Source organism: Gallinula chloropus, assembly GCF_964237585.1.
Source record: "Gallinula chloropus genome assembly, chromosome: 1".
Lineage (NCBI taxonomy): Eukaryota > Metazoa > Chordata > Aves > Gruiformes > Rallidae > Gallinula > Gallinula chloropus.
Window position 1 is genome coordinate 192,513,925 of NC_140085.1, and position 18,776 is coordinate 192,532,700.

The 18,776-nt window shown below is 43.5% G+C and overlaps 1 protein-coding gene across 3 annotated transcripts in view; it reads right to left on the reverse strand.

Moving 5' to 3' along the window:
• TENM4 (teneurin transmembrane protein 4) overlaps positions 1 to 18,776 on the reverse strand; it is a gene marked incomplete at its 3' end in the record, with an annotated part of 366,880 nt that overhangs the window by 26,046 nt on the left and 322,058 nt on the right. For all 3 annotated transcript variants that reach the window (XM_084264045.1, XM_084264044.1, XM_084264043.1), the window contains 3 exons: positions 15,371 to 16,248; positions 4,653 to 4,825; positions 346 to 581 (listed from right to left, as the gene is read on the reverse strand). In XM_084264045.1, the coding sequence (XP_084120171.1) occupies positions 346 to 581; positions 4,653 to 4,825; positions 15,371 to 16,248 (1,287 nt within the window). The remainder of the gene's footprint in view (positions 1 to 345; positions 582 to 4,652; positions 4,826 to 15,370; positions 16,249 to 18,776) is intronic.

The following is an 18,776-nucleotide window of genomic DNA, read 5'->3' on the forward strand; positions in this document are numbered from 1 at the left end:
GGCACAGTATTTTACAGTTATGATCACCTCTTGCTTGCTTAAACAGCCTGACATGATGATAGTTTAACTTGCAGTGTCTGATGAGAGGTTACACATTCCTGGTGATGCAGAGGACACGTAGGCAAATCAACCTGTGATGGCTAAGAGAATGTCAGAACCCAAGGTGACACAAAGATATATTCAAGTCATAAAGGTTGTGGCGCTGAGAATGAACAGCTAGTTCTCTGTCCTGCAGCCTCCTCCCTATTGCAGAAGATTCAAACAAGCCCTGTCCCTTTCTGTCATGACACTGGAGACTGATGAGATAGGAAGTGGTGTCCAAAACTGCTCAGGCTTCTCACTTACCCTCAACCGACGTCCAAAGACGGTGACCTGCCCTCTGGCTTGCTCTTTCCTCTGCCTCCACTCCACGAGATTGAGGCCATTGTCAATGGGTAGGGTGACATTCCTCTTCCCAACCGTGGGGTTGACAGTGCCAGCCAGCAGATGTGGCTCAGTTTGCAGGGCCACCTCCATGCCATTAGCGAGCATCAGTCTGAGAGAGCCGTCAGCGCCGATGTAGTAGCTGTTTCGGACTTGGTCTGAAAGAGAAAAAAAGACATCTTTTCAAATGGCTGCTCCCAAATAATTGTCCAGCCCCCTCCACCCAGGCTTCTCAGCATTTCTGATAGTTGTAGCAGTGAGCAAAACATGGGTTTTATCAACAAAAGTAAAGACAGACAATCTATTTCATTCTGAAGAGGTTCTGCACCTCAAACTCTTGCAGGTAAAAGTCTTACACAGGTTATAAAACTGCACCAGTAGATGAGCCATGTGATGCCTTAGCAGATGATACAGGTTCAAACCCCTTCCTCCAGGCTAAAATACTGGGTGGTGAAATATTTATTTTAAATCACAGAGCAGCTGAAAACTTTCCATACTTTTATATCCTAAAGATCCCGATTTCACCACAATATATGAAAAAGTGGGGCCACCTACTTTCCTCAGCTTATTCACCATCTCACAAGTGACAGGAAATTGCACAGCAAGCTAATGCTAACCAGTTCCCCAAACAACAGCCAAACCCTTTCACTTGGGAAAGCTTTCAGGAGGCAACCAGAGTCCTCATATTTGGAGAGAAAGCAGAGGCATTAAGCTCCCACACATCTCTCTACATCTGGCCTCTTCTAGCTCCTGGAAGTTCAGCAGATTTTGAGGCCAGGATCTGGGAGTTCAGGAGTGGAAGAGAAGAAAAATATCCCTTCCACATCCTTCAGGAACTAGGCCGGCTGAAACCCCATCCTTTGACTCTCCAGCTGACATTGCTCTCTGCAAAGAGAAGCTTATGAAGGGTACGAAAGTACAAGATTTGCTTGGTGCAGAGTGGCTTTAAAAGCACATTATACAAAGGCTGCCTTATCTGAAGCTCCTCAAAAGCTGGAAAATATTACAATTTCTGTCTCCCAGACTGCCATAAATACCTAATTGTGAATAAAAACACCCATTAAAAATTCATGTCAATTGTTTTTCCGTTCTGAGGCAAGTTGGGGTTTGTTCACTAGTTGCTCTGCCATAGCTCAGCAGGAAACGAGGTCACAGCAAAATTATCATCTCTCGTCTGGATGAAACAGATCAGCAAAGAGTGCAGTTTGGTATAATTAGGAAAGGAAACCTGACACCCGTTGGTCTTTTTTATTGTGAGGCTGATCCTGCTCCTGTTGTAGCCAGCTGGAGTCTTGCCACGCTGATCTCAGCAGGAGCACAACTCAACTTACTGTACACAGTAGTGATGGTATGAAACTGCTGTGGCACTGGATTTTGTCACTAGAAACATACAGCAGTGATCCACAGTGTAGATCCAAGTATTTTAGCTGTACCACTGAGTACTTAAGCTGTTGGTCTTTTGATAACAGATACAGCAGGATCAAACCCGCTCCACACTCAATTCTGCAAAGGGAGAGAAGGGGAACAGTCAGCTGTTTGTCACACTTTTGTTCTTAGATGCTTGGTTTGGTGAGAAAGTGGTAGGGAGACAAGCTTTAAATCAAATCACTGAACAAACTCTGCACAGCTAATGTATTCCTCCCTCCTTCATCCTTCACCGGGAAGCAGGGGAAAGATTGAAGGTCTCTGTGGAATTCCCTGGTGTACTGGGCTTGCATGGCAAGGTTTTTGTAGCAGTGGGAGCTGCAGGGGTGGCTTCTATGAGAAGCTGCCAGAAGCTTCCCCCAGGTCTGAAAGAAACAATACCAGCCAGCTCCAAGATGGACCCGCTGCTGGTCAAGTCCAAGCCCATCAGTGATGGTAGTAGCACATCTGGGATAACAGAGTTCAGAAGCAAAAAACCACCAAGAGCAATTGCAGATCAAAGTGAGAATATGTGAGAGGAACAACTCAGCAGACACCCAGTGAAGGAGAAGGGGGAGGAGATGCTCCAGGCACTGGAGCAAAAATTCCCCTGAAGCCCGTGGAGAAGACCATGGTGAGGCAGGCTGTCCCCCTGCAGCCCATGGAGGATGACAGTGGAGCAGAGATTTCACCTGCAGCCCATGGAGAACCCCATGGTGGAGCAGGTGCATATACCTGAAGAAGGCTGTGACCACATGGCAAGCCCATGCTGGAGCAGGTTTGCTGGTGCGACTTGTGACACTGCAGTGGACCCACACTGGAGCAGTCTGGTCCTGACAGTCTTTACCCATGGAAGGGACCCATGCCAGAGCAGTTGGTGAAGAGCTGCAGCTCGTGGGAAGGACTCATGTTGGAGAGGTTTGTGGAGGACCACCTGCTGTGGGAGGGAACCCATGCTGGATCTGGGGCAGTGTGAGGAGCTGTTCCTTGAGGAGGAAGGAGTGGCAAGAGACAATGTGTGGATAACTAAGCTGTGAGTCCAGAGGGGAAAATGCATGAGTACCTCTAAGGCAAAGAGAATCTGAGATTTTTATTTTTCTGGAGAACAATAGAGTGAGCAAGACAGACACAGGCCTTGAGAACGGCTCCTGCTCCGACAGAGAGGCATTTGGAAGGCAAATTATGTTTCATCTGTGCTTGATACATCCCTGGGTGACTCCAGTGGCCTTTGCTTGTGTTTCTGTGATGCTACCATGAACAAACAGCTTTCATCAGTTTAGGAACTCACAGTCCCTAATGCCTGTGGGAAAGCCACCCTCAGCAGGTCGCGGGCCACCTCCGCCGCATTGTTATACCCAGGTCTTTATTTTAAGATAAGGTTGCTTCTTCAGATCAAACCAGGTTTTATAATTTTAGACTTCTGGGGATGGTTAAGCTGTTTGTAACACTGCCTGTCCTAATGGCAGGAGTGTCCCTGCGCTGGAGGGCAGCACAATGAGATAAATGACCGTGGCACCATTATGTAACTGTGCCTTCCGCTCTGGGCGCATAAATCACATCACAGTCAATTATCTCACTAAAGGGCCCCCAACAGCGGGTTCTATTGCTTAATTAGGCTCTTGAGGTGAAGCCAACCTCGTGTCTCCGCAGTTGCCAGATGTCTTAATGTGAGCGGATGGGATGGGGCGGGGTAGGCCGGGTCTTTACTTGCTCGCTGAAGTAAAGAATAAGAAAGTCATTGTGTTCCCCTACAGCAACAGCGAGGAGGGCTTGAAGGGGCTGGCACCCGCTCAGCCACCCAATGCTCAGGCATAGCAGGCACTTTCTTTACAGGGAGGGGGGGTGGGGAAATGTGTGTCCCAGAGATGTGGGAACAAATGTCACTCTGGAATATGGTGATCTCACTTGGAGAAATTCGTTCCTCACCAGGGAAAATAACACCCCATTGCCATCTGGCACAGACTGAGCGAAGGAGAGCTGGAAAGAGTTGGAGAAAGCAGTCTGGAAGTGCATTCCCGTTCTGCAATGGCTGGTGACTCACCTTGGCCTTAAAGAGGCTTCAGCCTTCAGAACCTGGACATCCAGGTTGGCGTGGTTTGTGCAATAGCTTCTACCCCTCCAGCACATCAGCACAGTGCTCCCCTGCTATTTATTCCACTTTTTCTTTCCCACTTCACCACCTTTTCCTTCATCTCATTGATCCTCCACCTTACCATTCCTGGCAGAACATTTCCAACCAGTTCTGCCAGTCTTATCATTGCTGTCCCTGTCTGTCCCAGTCCCCCCCTCCCCACTCCTTTCAGTCTCCCTACACCAGACCTTCTGCACAAATGCAGACCATTTGTGAGCCAGGATGGCAATTTTTCTGGATGCTGCCTTGTGAATGTTTGAACAGCCAGTGAAGAAAGAATCAGGGAGATCTCCAGCAAACAGCTGGAAGCCTGTTCCAGGAGAGTAACTGTTAAGTTAGAAGCCATTAAGAGAACAACAAAGAAAAGGGGTCAGCTTGAAGCACAGCTAGATTTATGCAACCTTTTTTGTTGTAACAATAACAGTAATGATGATGGAGGACTGTACTGCACAAGGGCTGCACGGCAAGGGGACTGGCTAAGAATGAAGCAGAAAACAGCTGCAGAGCAACCACGGCTCTAGGGAATGTGATTTAAGTAGGTGTGAGTGTGCATCTGTACCAGGATGTGGGGAGCTCTGGGATGCTGGGGATGCAGGTGAGTTTTGGTGCTGGGAGTATCGAGACGATGCCTGTTTCCTGATGGATAATCCACTGTGTGCAGCTCAGCTGGGAGAAGGACAGTGTCCCAACTCACCTTGGAGCAGGGTGTAGAAGGCTCCTGATGCCGACAAATTGGTTGTTATTGTAACATCATCCTTGCTGGAGGTTTCCACCTGGACATGCACGGAGCTGTCGGTATCACTGCGGAAGCTGCTCACTTGGCCAGTAGGGAAGGTCACGTTGGTGAGGCGCCCAAAGCTGTCATACCTAGAAGGGAGGATGGAGTGAAGTCAACAGCATCAACAGCAGAGTGGGATACAGGAATCATCCTATAAAGCAAACACCAAGTCTTGAAATCTTCACCCAGACTTTTCCTAGAGAAAAATACATTGTCAATTTGTCAGATTGTCATGGGTTTTTGTGGCTTCATGAGAAGAAAATCACAGCTTTTAGCTGAAGAGAATCAATCAAAGACCAGAAAACAAATAAACAAGTATTAGCATGTGTTTTAACAACATTTTTTCGATACTTACCACCTGCACTATGATCCTTGGTTACAGCAGAGTAACTTTATTTCCCATTCACTGTGCTGTGACTTATGGAAAAGGTGTCCCATGCAATCTGTCCAGAAGAGCTAGGAGCTACTAAAGACCACGAACTGTTTTGTCTGGTTGTGTCCTGAGCCATTCAGCACATTGTCTCATCCCTTTTTTTTTTTTTTTTGAAAATTTTGGGGGTTTTTTAACTCTTTTTTTAAAAGCTTGTGTTAAGGTAGCAGCAAGGACTTACCAGATCAGCCACATCAGGCAGACAACTGTCCTTTGTGAACATGGTGTAGAGCCCAGACCACAGCTGGATCCCCATGTCTATCTTTTACTGTTCGTAGAACCATCTGGAATGGCTGATTTAATATGTGAAAAAAGCAGTTTGGTTTTTACCCCTACTGACTCTTTGGCTTTTCCAATGAGGGAGTCAACATAAGCACTCTCTGTGAAGGTTTCTGTGATGTGGACACCTGTCTACCAGGACCCAGATGAAATAAGTTACACACACAGGTCCCACAGCAGTTAACAAGCTGAGGGGTTATTTTTCAATAAAAAGGATAAGTGGACATCTGTGCTTAGAGAACTCCTGAGTCCATGGAGCAAACACACCATCCTGCCTCCTATTTGTGGCACTGGAAAAAGGAAGTCCCTGGGCCACAGCCTGAACTAAGAGCAGAGGGCTGGCAAGGGAGCTTTGAGGTGAGGTTGTTGTAGATTGAATGGAGAGCACCAGGAAGGTCTACTGGCTTATCTCTCCAGAGATGTTGGGCCTTCTGATGAGATGAACCTTCAGAGGAAGGGATATTTAACTAGTCAGGGAGAAATGGTAGAAAAATTCCAGCACAAATAATCAGTGACAAAGATTTCTTTTTTTTCAGGTCCTACCCACATATCATTTAAGAATGATTTATATGATATAAAAGAAGGTCATAACAAGAAAACATATCATATGGTGATGTAAAGTTAATGGTGGGTGAGCAGAGAAAATTTGTTCTCTCACCCAGTGGTGAGCCTTTGATGGTGCACAATGTCCAGTGAAGGACACTGTTCCTCAGAATGATAAGGTACTGTAAATGATATGTTAAGGATAACAAGCTTAGAAAACACAACCTAAGAGGCAAAGTCAAAATAAATTAGTTTTAGAAGGGAAGAAACAAGTGTGAAGATGCCACCATGAAAATGGTTGCTCTGAAGAGGATTGTAATTAATTGTCACAATTGGGACACAAGGGATGTGATTTAGTCTCTACATTGAGCAGAGAAAATATTATTTTCACTAAAAGTGTTCTGTGAAACACCCCAAATTCTTTCTATCTCAACATCAATAGTCCTATAGATAAGATCCCAAATGTTCTGAAACAAAAGGAAGACAGATCTGAATTTAACACCTCTGACTTGGGGGTATTAGCAATCGCAAGGGATTTGTTTGTATTGCTCTATTTAAATTTAAAAAAATGAGCTGCTCCTGAAATTGAGCCTGATTCACCTCCTAAAAATAACAGCGCAAATCTGGATGTGCAAATAGATCAAACCTCCAAACATGCAATATTTGCAAAATCTGAAGTCTAAGGGTTGAGTTTGGTGTAATAGAGGTGTGAGTGTGGAAGGAAGCTGGTCTACAGATGAGGGAAAGAAGGAGACCAAAAGCCAGGTTGGGAACAGAGAGCCTGTTCATGTGATGGATGGAGCTGAGTCAATGTCCTGTGAGTCATATGGTTTATCCTAATTGAACGACACCATGGTGAGCGTCAGCACAGAAACTACACTCCATGCATAGCCTACTTGTGTGTAAGCCTCAAAAGACAGTGGATGCTAACTGTTTAACTAACAGTCCCAAGCAAGAGCAGAAACCCACTTCCTTAAACTCTATTCCTGGACATCCAGCACCCTCACAAAAGGTCCCTCAGCTCTCTGCTATGCAAATCACAGAATCACAGAAGCATCAGGGTTGGAAGAGAGCTCTAGAAATCTAGTCCAACCCTAGGGCATGTCACATGGGAATGCGTCCAGGCTGGTTTTGAAGGTCTCCAGAGGTGGAGATTCCACCACCTCTCTGGGCAGTCTGTTCCAGTGTTCCATCGCCCTTGCAGTAAAGAAGTTCCTCCTTATGGTTAGGTGGAACTTCCTATGTTCCACTTTATGTCCAGTGCCCCTTGGCACCAGAGAAAAGAGATACCCACCCTTCAGATATTTACACACATAGATCACACCTCCAAACATGCAATATTTGCAAAAATGCAAATGTGCAAATATGCCAGTGACCTTCTCCTGTGCAAAATGGATTAGCACAGCGTGAAAAAAGAGCATGAGATGTATGATGGTGCCTAGATCTCTACGCACACATTTTTCTTTATAAGTCAGAATGAGTAAGTACAATATGCATAACTTACACAGTTGCATTTTTACAGCCACAGAAAAGTCACCCTACAGAGGAGAAGTTCATCAACAGCAAGGACTTCCATTTGGGACTTGGGGTCCTGAGAAACAAGGCTCGTTTTGGGACAGGACAGTCTGGAATTGGTTTAAGATGTCTGCACGTGTAGGTTAGACTTTTGGCACCTCCTTAATCACCCCATTAGCCTCCATCAGAACTAACCTGGACCATCTGTGTTTTCTGCATTTACAAGAGCTGTTGTACCTTTGCCCAGGAGTGAGTTAGGGACCTTCCAAGCACTGGCTTTGGGGGTGACAGCGCACCTATTTGCAGCTGCAAGGAGGTCATGCCTTACAAAGGGAGAAATGTGAGAAGGTTCTACAATTAGATTGTTCCCATTTTTATTACTGTTATTTTTAATCGGTGGCAGATGAAGTGCAAAATGCTCACAGCCAGACAAAAAACTCCCTTTTAGCACTGTGGTGACAGTGCAAAAGGAGGGGCTGGAATCTGATCAGCACGGACGTGCACAGCACTTTCCTCTTGGCAAGAGGTTCCTTTTCTCTTTCCTGTTCTGCTCAGGACTGGGGCATTGTCCCCCTTTCCCTCAATTTATGTCACACAGCACATGCCTGATACTATCTATCACATATCTATGGACCACCAGTGCATGTTTAACTCAAAGCCATCACCATCCCAAACAGATGTGCTTAAAAAAAGTTCAATGAGTTAAATGAGTCTGTTCCTTCTACCTCTGCTTTCAGAGCTATAAAGGCACTTGTAGGGTACATCTTCAGCTTGGAGAAGAAGGCCAAGAGACCAGCTCTTAGGTAGCTGCAGGTGTGCCCCGGTATTTGCAGTAAGATAAACCTCTCCCCATCACCTCATTTTGTAGCTAAGCTTTCCACAGTCTCGGGATTTAGGGGTGGGCCAGTTTTCATCACAGCCTAAGACTTCTGTGTTCTCCAAATGCTCTGAAAGCACCAGAATCAAGGAAATACTGAAACACGGGAGTGCACACAGCAGCCACTCTGAGCAATGAATTCATCACCTGCTAACACAGCTGCTGCCTCCCATTCAAACCTGCTGCAAAGACTCGGCGCTTACAATTACAGTGACAATTATTAGGCCAGCAAAGGAAGCCGTTGCCATCCATTCCCAATTGGAAACGTATTTAGCTAAGGTTCAATGCACAGAATTAAAATGGTATTTGGTGCTTATGAGGCCTAATTGTTAGCTTGTAAACATTCAGAGCTTTCATTTATCACATTACCATTGTGTAGAGACCTGGGCCTTGGGAATTAAAGAGCATCCTAAGTGCCGTCTATTCAGAAATCAATTCCTTGCCTGAGTCTCTGGGTTTCCTCATTTTAGCTTTTTCACATTTCATCAGCCTTTTTAAAACTACAAGTCAAATAGATTTGGGGGAAAAAAAGAATCACTATAATAATATTGCATTTAGTGCCAAAGTGTCCTAATGTACTTTGCAAACTGTATTTTGCGTGCGATTATACAGCCACCACTGAACAAGCTCTCGCCTCTCCACAGTTTTCCAAACAACATTAAACACAACATTAAAAATCAATCTGTATCAGACAAACTGATACTACTCAAATATGCATGAAGGCAAGTCCTCTCCCTAATGACACAAGGGCAGGTTGCAGACACTGTCTGAAGAATTTTCTGACTGCCCAGAAGAGAAGAGGAAGCTCTCCCCTCTCTAGCTTTTATGATACTCAAAATATCCTTGGTTCTCAACATTCTGACACAAGGTATTCAGTACATGCCAGGACAATGGCTCAAAACATGACCTCATAACTTAGTGAGAGACTGGGGAAGTATTATTTTGTCATGGCACTTGCTGTAGTTTCACTGTAACTTCTTCAGAGGAGCAATGAAGGAAATATAATTGCCTAATGAAGAATATGTGGAGTAAAGAAATCTTGCTAAAAGAGGAGGAGAGCAAAAGCCAAAGATGGTTTTCATACCTCAGTCCGCTGCAGGACCAGAACACGATCCCCACTTGAACTAGTCTAAGCAAGGACTCCATCAAATCCCATAAAACTCGATGTATGACTTGAGATATCATCAGGTGATAAAGGGATGTTGTCAATGCAGCAGGCTAGCTTTGTTCTGAGTCAAGAGGTGGCTGCTCCTCTAAATGTAAGAAGTGCTATTTATCTCTGGTTTTGACTAATAGAGAAAAAAATGTAAAGCCTTTATGCCAGCTGCAAGGAATTTTAAATCTACATCTCACCATGGGATAGATGCTGATCACGATGCCCACTTCTGGTACCATGATTTTCCAGACAAGGGCATTGACTGGGGAACCAAACACTGTTGGTGCTGGGGTGGGACCTTTGTTGAATCACAGAATCACAAGGTTGGAAAAGACCTTTAAGATCAAGTCCAACCATTCCTGTCCTATAGTAAACCATATCCTTCAGTACCTCATCTACCTATCTGTTAAACACATCCAGGGATGGTGACTCAACCTCCTTCCTGGGCAGCCTGTTCCACATCCCCACAACTCTTTCAGGGAAGAACTTTTTCCTAACATCTGATCTGACCCTGCCCTGGTGCAGCTTGAGGCCATTTTCCCTTGTCTTATCTCCTGTCCCCTGGCTGAAGAAACCATCATCCACCTCTCTATAACCTCCTTTCAGGTAATTGTAGTAGGTGATAAGTTCTCCCCTCAGCCTCCTCTTCTCCAGGGTAAACATCCCCAGCTCCCTCAGCAGCTCCTCATATGATTTGCCCTCCAAACAGGAGTCCCAGGGTTTGCTGGAAAGCTACTCAAGGTCCATTTGGCTCTTACCTTCTGCCCACTGCATAGTTGGAGGTTTGGCAGAGTTTGGTTCTGTGCAAAACAGCATCCTACATCAAGGGTCAAAGCTCCCCTTGCCATCCATCTGAAGATTTGGCTCCACAAGATCCTTCACCCTCCAGACAGCCATGAGCCACTTCTTGGGCACTGCATGAAAAGGTTTTGAATTTCTGGGCTTGTCTGCAGCATTTTATTTTGAATGGGAGGAGGTGACCTTCGAAACTAATTGGGCACACAAAAGACCTAAGTGAAACAGCCTTATCTGGGCTAAATAATGCATAGAAGGTTTGACTTTGGCTCAGAGGGAAATTGAATTAACGTACAGTGATACTATCTCAATGAGCTAATCAAGATAATTGCCGTATTCTTAGTTTAAACAAATACATTAATAAGAATTTCCAGATTCAGAAGCAGACAAACAGCAGCTGCTAAGAAACTTTGTAATGGCTGGTAGCAATTTTTTCAGGTCAAGTGGAAAAGCAGAAACAACATAGAAGCAAGTAGTCACACAGCATCCTTTGTCTTTGACTTGAGGAGTCGAACAACGAGGAGCCGTTCCCCTGACAGTTTCCAGATCAACTTCCTTTGCTGCTGATTATCACTGTCACAGGTTCAACAGGAAGGCAAGTCTTTAATCCAGTTACTGGACAAGCTGAGCCGCGTTGCACATTAATTGACAGCGAATGTCAAGCCCTCTGCAGAGGCAGAGAAGGTCTATATAATGTTAATACTCACAAAGAAGTCCTAGATAGGCCTTTGGGGACAGGCTAATTACTGCAGGGAAGTAAGTTTCACTCTCAAAAGGAAGAGAAACTACACACCATTATAGACTGAACCTTACTCAGTGCTAAAACCAATAAAACAGGATTCCTGCAGCAAGCTTTGGTGTAGAATGTGTGAAAGAAGAACTGGAAGTGCTGTGAGCAAGTCTGCCACCACCTGAGGACAGGCCCCATCTCCTCCTACAGAAATGAAGGGACTATGTACCAGCCCAGCCCGAATCCCTGAAAGGCCTGGGTTCCCTGGTATGTCCTGGAGATAGACCTCCAGTACTGCATCAACATATCCCACCTCCTCTCCTCTCCAGAGTCACACCAACGTGCCCACACATCACAACTCTTTGCAGCATTATGATAAAGGCTGAGAAATGCCTTGGTAAGAGCAACAGCTGTAGAAACAGAGAGGCTGGCCACTCTTACAACACCTTTTTCTTTTGTGTCTGGTTTATGGTCCTCTGTAGAGGCCAGTCAGTCAAAGGTAAATATAAGGATGTTCTTCATGGGCCCACTGGTGCTGTGCAAACTTGCTGCCTGGATTTCCATTTAGTCTTAACTTTTTTAAAGGTGATGTCCACCCTGCCCTTGCACATAAACAACTATTATGTGCTTTGAGAAACACAAAACTTTGCCTAAGAGTCAGATTTGATGTCTTTATTTCTTTATCCACGAGCAAAACAGAAATATGAGCTTCACCTTCCTCCTCAGCCAGGACCGAAAGCTACTCAGAGTACCATCCAGCCATTCATGTTCACAGGACTTCTATAAATCACTTAAACTTCCTCAATGCAAATTTTCTGATGTTCTGATACAGAAATCAATAACCTGAAGTAACTGAGTGTTGATTTGGATTATACCATCTTTGTGGGCTTCTTGGATATCAACGAACTTAGATTTTATCCTACCATGTTTACACTCATCCCTGCAGCTTGTATTTGACTCATTCAAATCTTCTGTCTAGTGAGGTTATATCTTAAGAAAGGTACCCAGAGTCAGGATCTAAGATGTCAAGAGATGGAGAATATACTTCTTCTCATGGTTGGTTACTCTACCAGTTAGGTAATCTCAGCCTTAAAAAATTCACACCTTCCTGTCAACTTGAATGCCTCTAGCTTTGCTTTCCAGCCCCTTACCCTGCTCAAGCCCTTCTCTACAAGGTTAAAGAGTCTCTCTGTAGGTGATCGTTTTGTGCTGACATGCTGTGATCTGGACACTTCCCAGTCTTCTTCAGGTTAAGATAAATATATCAAGCCTACTTAGTCCCCCAGCATAAAGCACTTTCTCCCCACGAATGCTTTTCAGTAGTGTTTTTCTGTACAGCCTTCAATTTTCACTGTCCTTCATAACCTGCTAACATCAGAACCAACAGTATTAGTCCCATCAGTGTTGCACAGGTATAAAATCAGCTTCCTGCTATCTACTACAAGTAGAGTGGGCTGAGTAAATGCATTCATTTTGTTTGTCCCTCCAAGTGACAAGTTGGACAGACTTGCCATGGAATTAAGCTGAGTATCACGCTGACTGACTGCTCACAACAACTTCTGACAGTCAATGTTTAGCCCACTTCTTTGGATGTGACCTGTTACATGTGTACCCTGGCATTAGACTGTGTAAAATGTATTTTTTACATTGTTTAAACAAGCCTTACTTTATCAAGCAATCTAAGTATCTTGCTTTTATTTGTTGATCTCATTTTATCTGTTCTGATTTTGTATTTTTTCCTAGGTAATGCATGCAAAACCTGGGCAGAATCAATCCCTGCCAATTCACCTGGAACAGCCCCAGTGGATGACTCCCTATTACAGATTACCTATCACAGAGGCAAGTTCTCAAGCCATTCGATATGTGCTTTTTACAGCTTGGAAGAAGAGCAGGCAATCTACTTTCCAGGTCCCTAATGGACAGGTTAGGAGAGAATTAGGGCAGGGTAGGGTAGGGTGTGGTGTGGTATGGTGTGGTAGGATAGGATAGGATAGGATAGGATAGGATAGGATAGGATAGGATAGGATAGGATAGGATAGGATAGGATAGGATAGGATAGGATAGGACAGGATAGGATCAGATAGGATGAAGAGTGACAATCTCAGATTCAAGTACAGAAGATTTAGACTGAGGATATATATATATATATATATATATACACACACACCCTTTCTAACAATAAGGTAGGTAAATACATCGTGATCATTAGCAATATTTATGAATAACTTAGGTGATTTGATAAGATCCATTTGACCAAACTGTAGACATCTGCAATACAAACACCTGTACTTGAAATAATCATTCTGGACTACCTTTACAGGGAGAAACTTTGCGAATATCACTCTTCTCATGTCATCCTAAAGCAGATACTGGACATAACTCTTAAGAAATTCACTCTGAAAGTGCCTGCTTCTCTCCATTGCCTATAAAGGGAGGGTGAGGTAATTAACTCAGATATAGGCTTTTACCCTGTAGTTCTATAAAGTTGCATCAGAATCTGTCAGGAACAGTTAAATATAGATAACTGATCACAGGTTTGGATGAGGTATCTCAGAAGACACACCCCAAATTCTATTTTCAGTGATGTTGTGCTATCACATAGTGCTAACTTGCTCTAGTCAAGATTTCCATAGTCTAACCACTGGAGAATACTGTCTTCCATTTACCTCTAAAAAGCTTTCTTATGACTCTTCTGAAGTGCATAAAAGGACCAGAATGATGACTTTCACAAATGCTCTATTTTGTTGGACAGCAAGAAATAACGGATCAGTGTTACAAATATATCCTCAGAGTAAGTTAGATTTTAGCTTCTGTCCAGTTTTGTCTCCTTTATATTTCCAGTCCCACTTTTAAATAAAAATAATATGTTTGAAGTATAAATCTGTCCAGTATTAGCTACGATGCTTAGTTTGCATCACTGGCTGTGTCTACATCTGTTTTCAAGAATAGGTTCTTTGCAAAAAAGAGTCTCCTTGATTTAGCACAATGGTCCTGACAATATAGCAGGCTTCCACTCTTGTAGAGAAAAACACCCTATCTTCCTCCCTAAAGCCTCCCTCAAGCAAATTTAATGTAAGAGATGGAAGGATATTAACTTTGATTCACTGAGGAATATTGCTGTAGTAATTGTGGGCAGAACATGGATGGAATGTAAATAACCTTTCAAAAGATTCATCACAGAGTTTCTATCAGTTCTTTTTGAGGCAGGAGCAGTAATAATGAGTATTAAGAAAAGGAATTTGAAACTGGGCCTGGAACATTTTAAAGAAAGAACCAAAGCAACTGCATGTCTAAAACACAAATATGTGGGTTTAGCCAGCTTTCCTTCCCTGAGACCTTCTTTTTTTAACAGTTCTTTTCTTTGTAATCTTGGGATTTTGGCTATTCTAGCCAAATTGGACTCTTACATTGGGTCTATTGTAGTAGCTGAATACTACTATGTAACCGTTCAAACCATATGGGAAATTATGCACTAAAAGGAGAATTTCAAAGAGGCTAGACTTGAAAATAAAAAGAAACTGAGGGAGGGGAAAGAGTTCTCAACAGCAGGCTGAATTTCAAGACCATCCTTCTAGATGCCCTTCATTTAGTTATCTTTTTCCTATTTGATATCAGAAGTGTGTTGTCTTCATAGTGTTTATAAGCAGGGAATTGCTAACAGTAATATAAAAAACGTATGAATCTACAAACCATTGCCATCTCTGGGGTTTTCAATGTGTCCCCGTCTTCTCTCTGCTCCAAAAACTCTTTGAGGCAGGGATTGTCTTGAACAGTTCTGGGACTATTTTTAAAGTTTAGTGAGGCCAATTGCAACAACAGAAACCCAGCAGTCCATTAATTACAGAATCATTTTCTCAGCAAATGTCATTAGTCATTGCCAGTTGTCATTCTACATCAGCCATTTCAAACAAGCTCTAAAAAGACTTTGCAGCATAGGAAGTAGGTGAAAAGCTGTGAAAAAGAGGATCTGATGGAACATTCACACTTCCGAGGCTTTCAAAGCCAAGCAAAATTCTCTGACATGCAGCCTAAATCCCCAGTCCCAGCTAAAGTTAAGGAGAACCAGGTGTCCAAATTACTTAGCCCGTTTAGGAAAACTCAGCAGAAACTCTGACTCTTGACTTGGTACAGAACTCACTCAAATGCAGATGAACTTCTAGTATGAAGTGTTTATGTGAGAGCTAGTATTGTCTATTCTGGCCATTTTATTTGGTTAATTACTCTGTCCAGAGAATTAAATTCTATCAACCTTGCATGGTTCAGAGAAGCGAGAACAAAATCATCAGCACAATATCCGTAATATACTTACTCATAAAACGTTGTCCAACCGTTTTCATTGCTTTTGGTGGCAAGGAGACCAGAGTTGCCGTGGTATGTCATCATGGCCACTTCGTGGCCCTGTGTTGTTACACTCTTGAGTGCGCTGTTGGTGCCAATTGTCACCCAGTAGACTTGGCCATCGGGCACTACCAGCCAGAGGGGCATTCCTGTGGAATCTCTTCGGATATTCACTAAGTTGCCGTTATTGTCAGTGATCAGGGTTATATCACCATCTCCAGAATAAGTAAAATTGTAAAGATAATCTCCAGTGGTAAGGCTCTGAGTATAAAGATGCTTACCACTGGTGTCAAACAAGTAAAGTTCCTGGTCTATGGGTGAGGATAACTCATACAGGTTTTGTGTGTTGAGGAATGGCTTGTTTTTCCGAATAAAGCGGATTCGGATATTTCCAAGATCAGCAACATACAGCTCTCCATCTGCACACACTGCAAGGGAGGATGGTGCATTGAGTTTGGCATCCTTAGCATAGCCATCATCCCCCGAGAAGCAGTCACAGTTGGCATCGTTCTTGCAGTCACAGCTGCTTGGTGCACCAGCAACGAGTGAAATCTCTCCATTGGTTGTGACCTGCCTGATGCGGTTGATCTTTTTCTCATCAGTCTCAGCAATGTACAGGACCCCGTTGTGTGACACAGCCAGGGCGGTAGCAGACTCCAGGGTGGCATGGATTGCCACCTTGCTAAGGAGAAAGTGATCCATGCCTGGCACCTGGCAATGCATGGGCCTCCCCGCCACAATGCGCACTTGGTGGTTCTCAGATATCTGCAACACAACGTTGTTGTCGAGCACATACAGTGAATTATCCATCGGGTTGACTGCCAGGTCCGTGGGCCATTCTAGGCGAACCTTAATGATAGGACACAAGGAAATTGTTACAGCAAGTCCCTTTTACACTGCATGGTTGATATAGATCAATCACAATGAGGATGTTTCTACATGGTTTAAAGGGAGAAGGGGTAAAAGAAACACAAGCAATTTCTAATGTTTGGTATGCTGGCCATACAGGACACAACCCTGGGGTGAGTGAGGGAGCTTAGCTTCCTGCCACACTCTGTGTTACAGCAGCAGTTGTGGCAGTGATAGGCAGAGGTGGACAGAGCCTCCTCTTGCTCTGCACCATAGCTTCTCTCTACCTCATCATCTTCATGTGAGGTCTCAGGGGCTGTGGGAAAAGGCATCAGTGCCCAGGGAATGCAGGAGTAAAAAAGAAGATCCAAAACTTCAAGTGGGATTTCCCCTTTACAAATCATCCTATGGTCTTTGAATTGAAGGACCCTAGACCTGATGGTAGCAGAGGTCTGGGACTGGGACTTTTGTTGTGTGAAGTGCTGTGAAATCAGTCAAACAAAACAACGATCCTTTTACTAAAGGATTTTCCAGACAAGTGGCCCAGCTCCTCTGGGTAAATGACAAGGAGGGATAGACGCAAAACTGGCATCTATGTCAGCATGTGTGTATGCCTAAGATATAACCACCTATTTTCTGCTTGATGCTGCAAAAATGCAAAGCAGCAACTCGCAAGAAATCCAGGCAATTTCAATTTGTGTAATAAAGCCCTTGTGTCTTCACAGCACTTTCCCCAAATTTTTTTTAGCATGATGGAAGAATGTGTTCAAGTAACAGTGACACACGACTGTTCTACCCTGGTAATCTGTGTACACAAATGCACTGAAACAGAGACTGGTAGCACAACACGTGAGTGAGTGTGGGAAGTTCTCCTTTAATAAGGTGTGGGGTTTTTAAAAATTTTTATTTCACTTCAGGTTTATAGAGAAAAACATAAAGTCAATGTTGTGCTGATAGGAACCAAGCAATGCTTAAATCCTTTCCTAAGTGTTTTAAAATCAAGAACAAGAAGAAAGCAGGTAAGATCTAGAGGTACATGGGGGATTAATATTTTTAAAGCCTATAGTTGAACATTTCTGCCACAACCATGCTTTACTTTTGATGCTTCATGTTTAAATCCCTTTTCCAACTTTTTTTCTTTTCATTTTTTTTTTATTCAAGAGCATCAGATGCAAGGTATTTAGTTCGTTGTGCTTTCTAATGGCTGGGCTTGTGAAGCTCATTTTCATGGCTAAGCAGTGTGCAGTGAGCGGGAGTCGGAGTCTCTCTTTGGAAAATTGCCTTCCTTTTCTCAGCTCCTGGCCTATTTTAACCCTTCCTGTAGTAAAACATTATAGCCTGTGGTTTTCTCTTTAATAATGCATGCCTCCATCCCTTCCAGTGGTCTTTAAGCTCTGCAGCCTCCAAGTTAGCATCAAGAGCAGAGTTTATTCTGAACTGACAAGGGAATTTTCAATTTCTTAAAAACCATTCCTTGTCAACATCAGCAGCTAAATATTTCATGTCCTCGTGTCCCAGGGAGCCTCAGGGACGTGACAGAAAAGACCCTTCTCACCACCGTAAATGATGAAAAGCTACTTCCCAAGCTGGCTTTTCTTTGCCTGATTTGGGTTGGCTTTATTTTTAAATTAAACTTGTCTTCAGTGCATCTGTCCAGAAAAGTACCAGTTAATCTGTCCATCATGGTACAAGTTAATTTAAGAATGGCACCTGTCATTTTATGAAGGGAGAGAAAGAGTCTTCAGCTGATACATTTTAGCTGATCTCAGAAATGTTTAAATATGACACTGGTACACCTATAAGCCTCATGAACTGTGGCAAAATAAGGCCTAAATCCACAACAGTCTTGCAGTAACTGAAATTCAGATAAAGATAAAAACCAAAAAGCTATGCCTGTAAGATGAGAAACATACTACAAGACGGCCTTTAACCAGCAAGATTTGCTTCTGTGGAAGGCGTGAGAGCTTTTAAACTCATAATTTCAGCTTGGTCATAAATTACAGACAGTGGGAACCAGTTGCAAGGAAGCAAGAATAATATTTTTAAATTAGGGGGAAAAACAAGAAGAACAGATTCCATATGGAGGCCCGGAAATTATCTAGGTAGTTACAGAAAGGAAACCCCATTGACATCTATTGTGGCTGAATAACAGTACTTAGCCCTCCAGCTATGATCTATATTTTCATAGGAGAGGGCAACATTCCTGTAGCCAGGCAAACACCAAGTGGCACAGGGGTTTCAAAGGACACTATCTCTAAGCTGGCACAATTTGATAGGTTGGACAGTGCCCCACGAAATCAAGTGCTGGGCTGTAACAGATTTCTTTTCTGCGCCATCCAGTAGCAAAGCAATCATCAAACTGAGATTTTTTTCTTTTTCCTCTTTCTTTTTTTTATTTTTTTTTATGTTTTCTTTCCACCTTTAAGCAGCAGGACTTAAAAGCCCAGCATGATGGTAGCTGCAACCAATTTGCAATCTGATGCAATTCAAGATTCTTGTTTTCCTGCTGTTGCTAATTTTGGCACAAC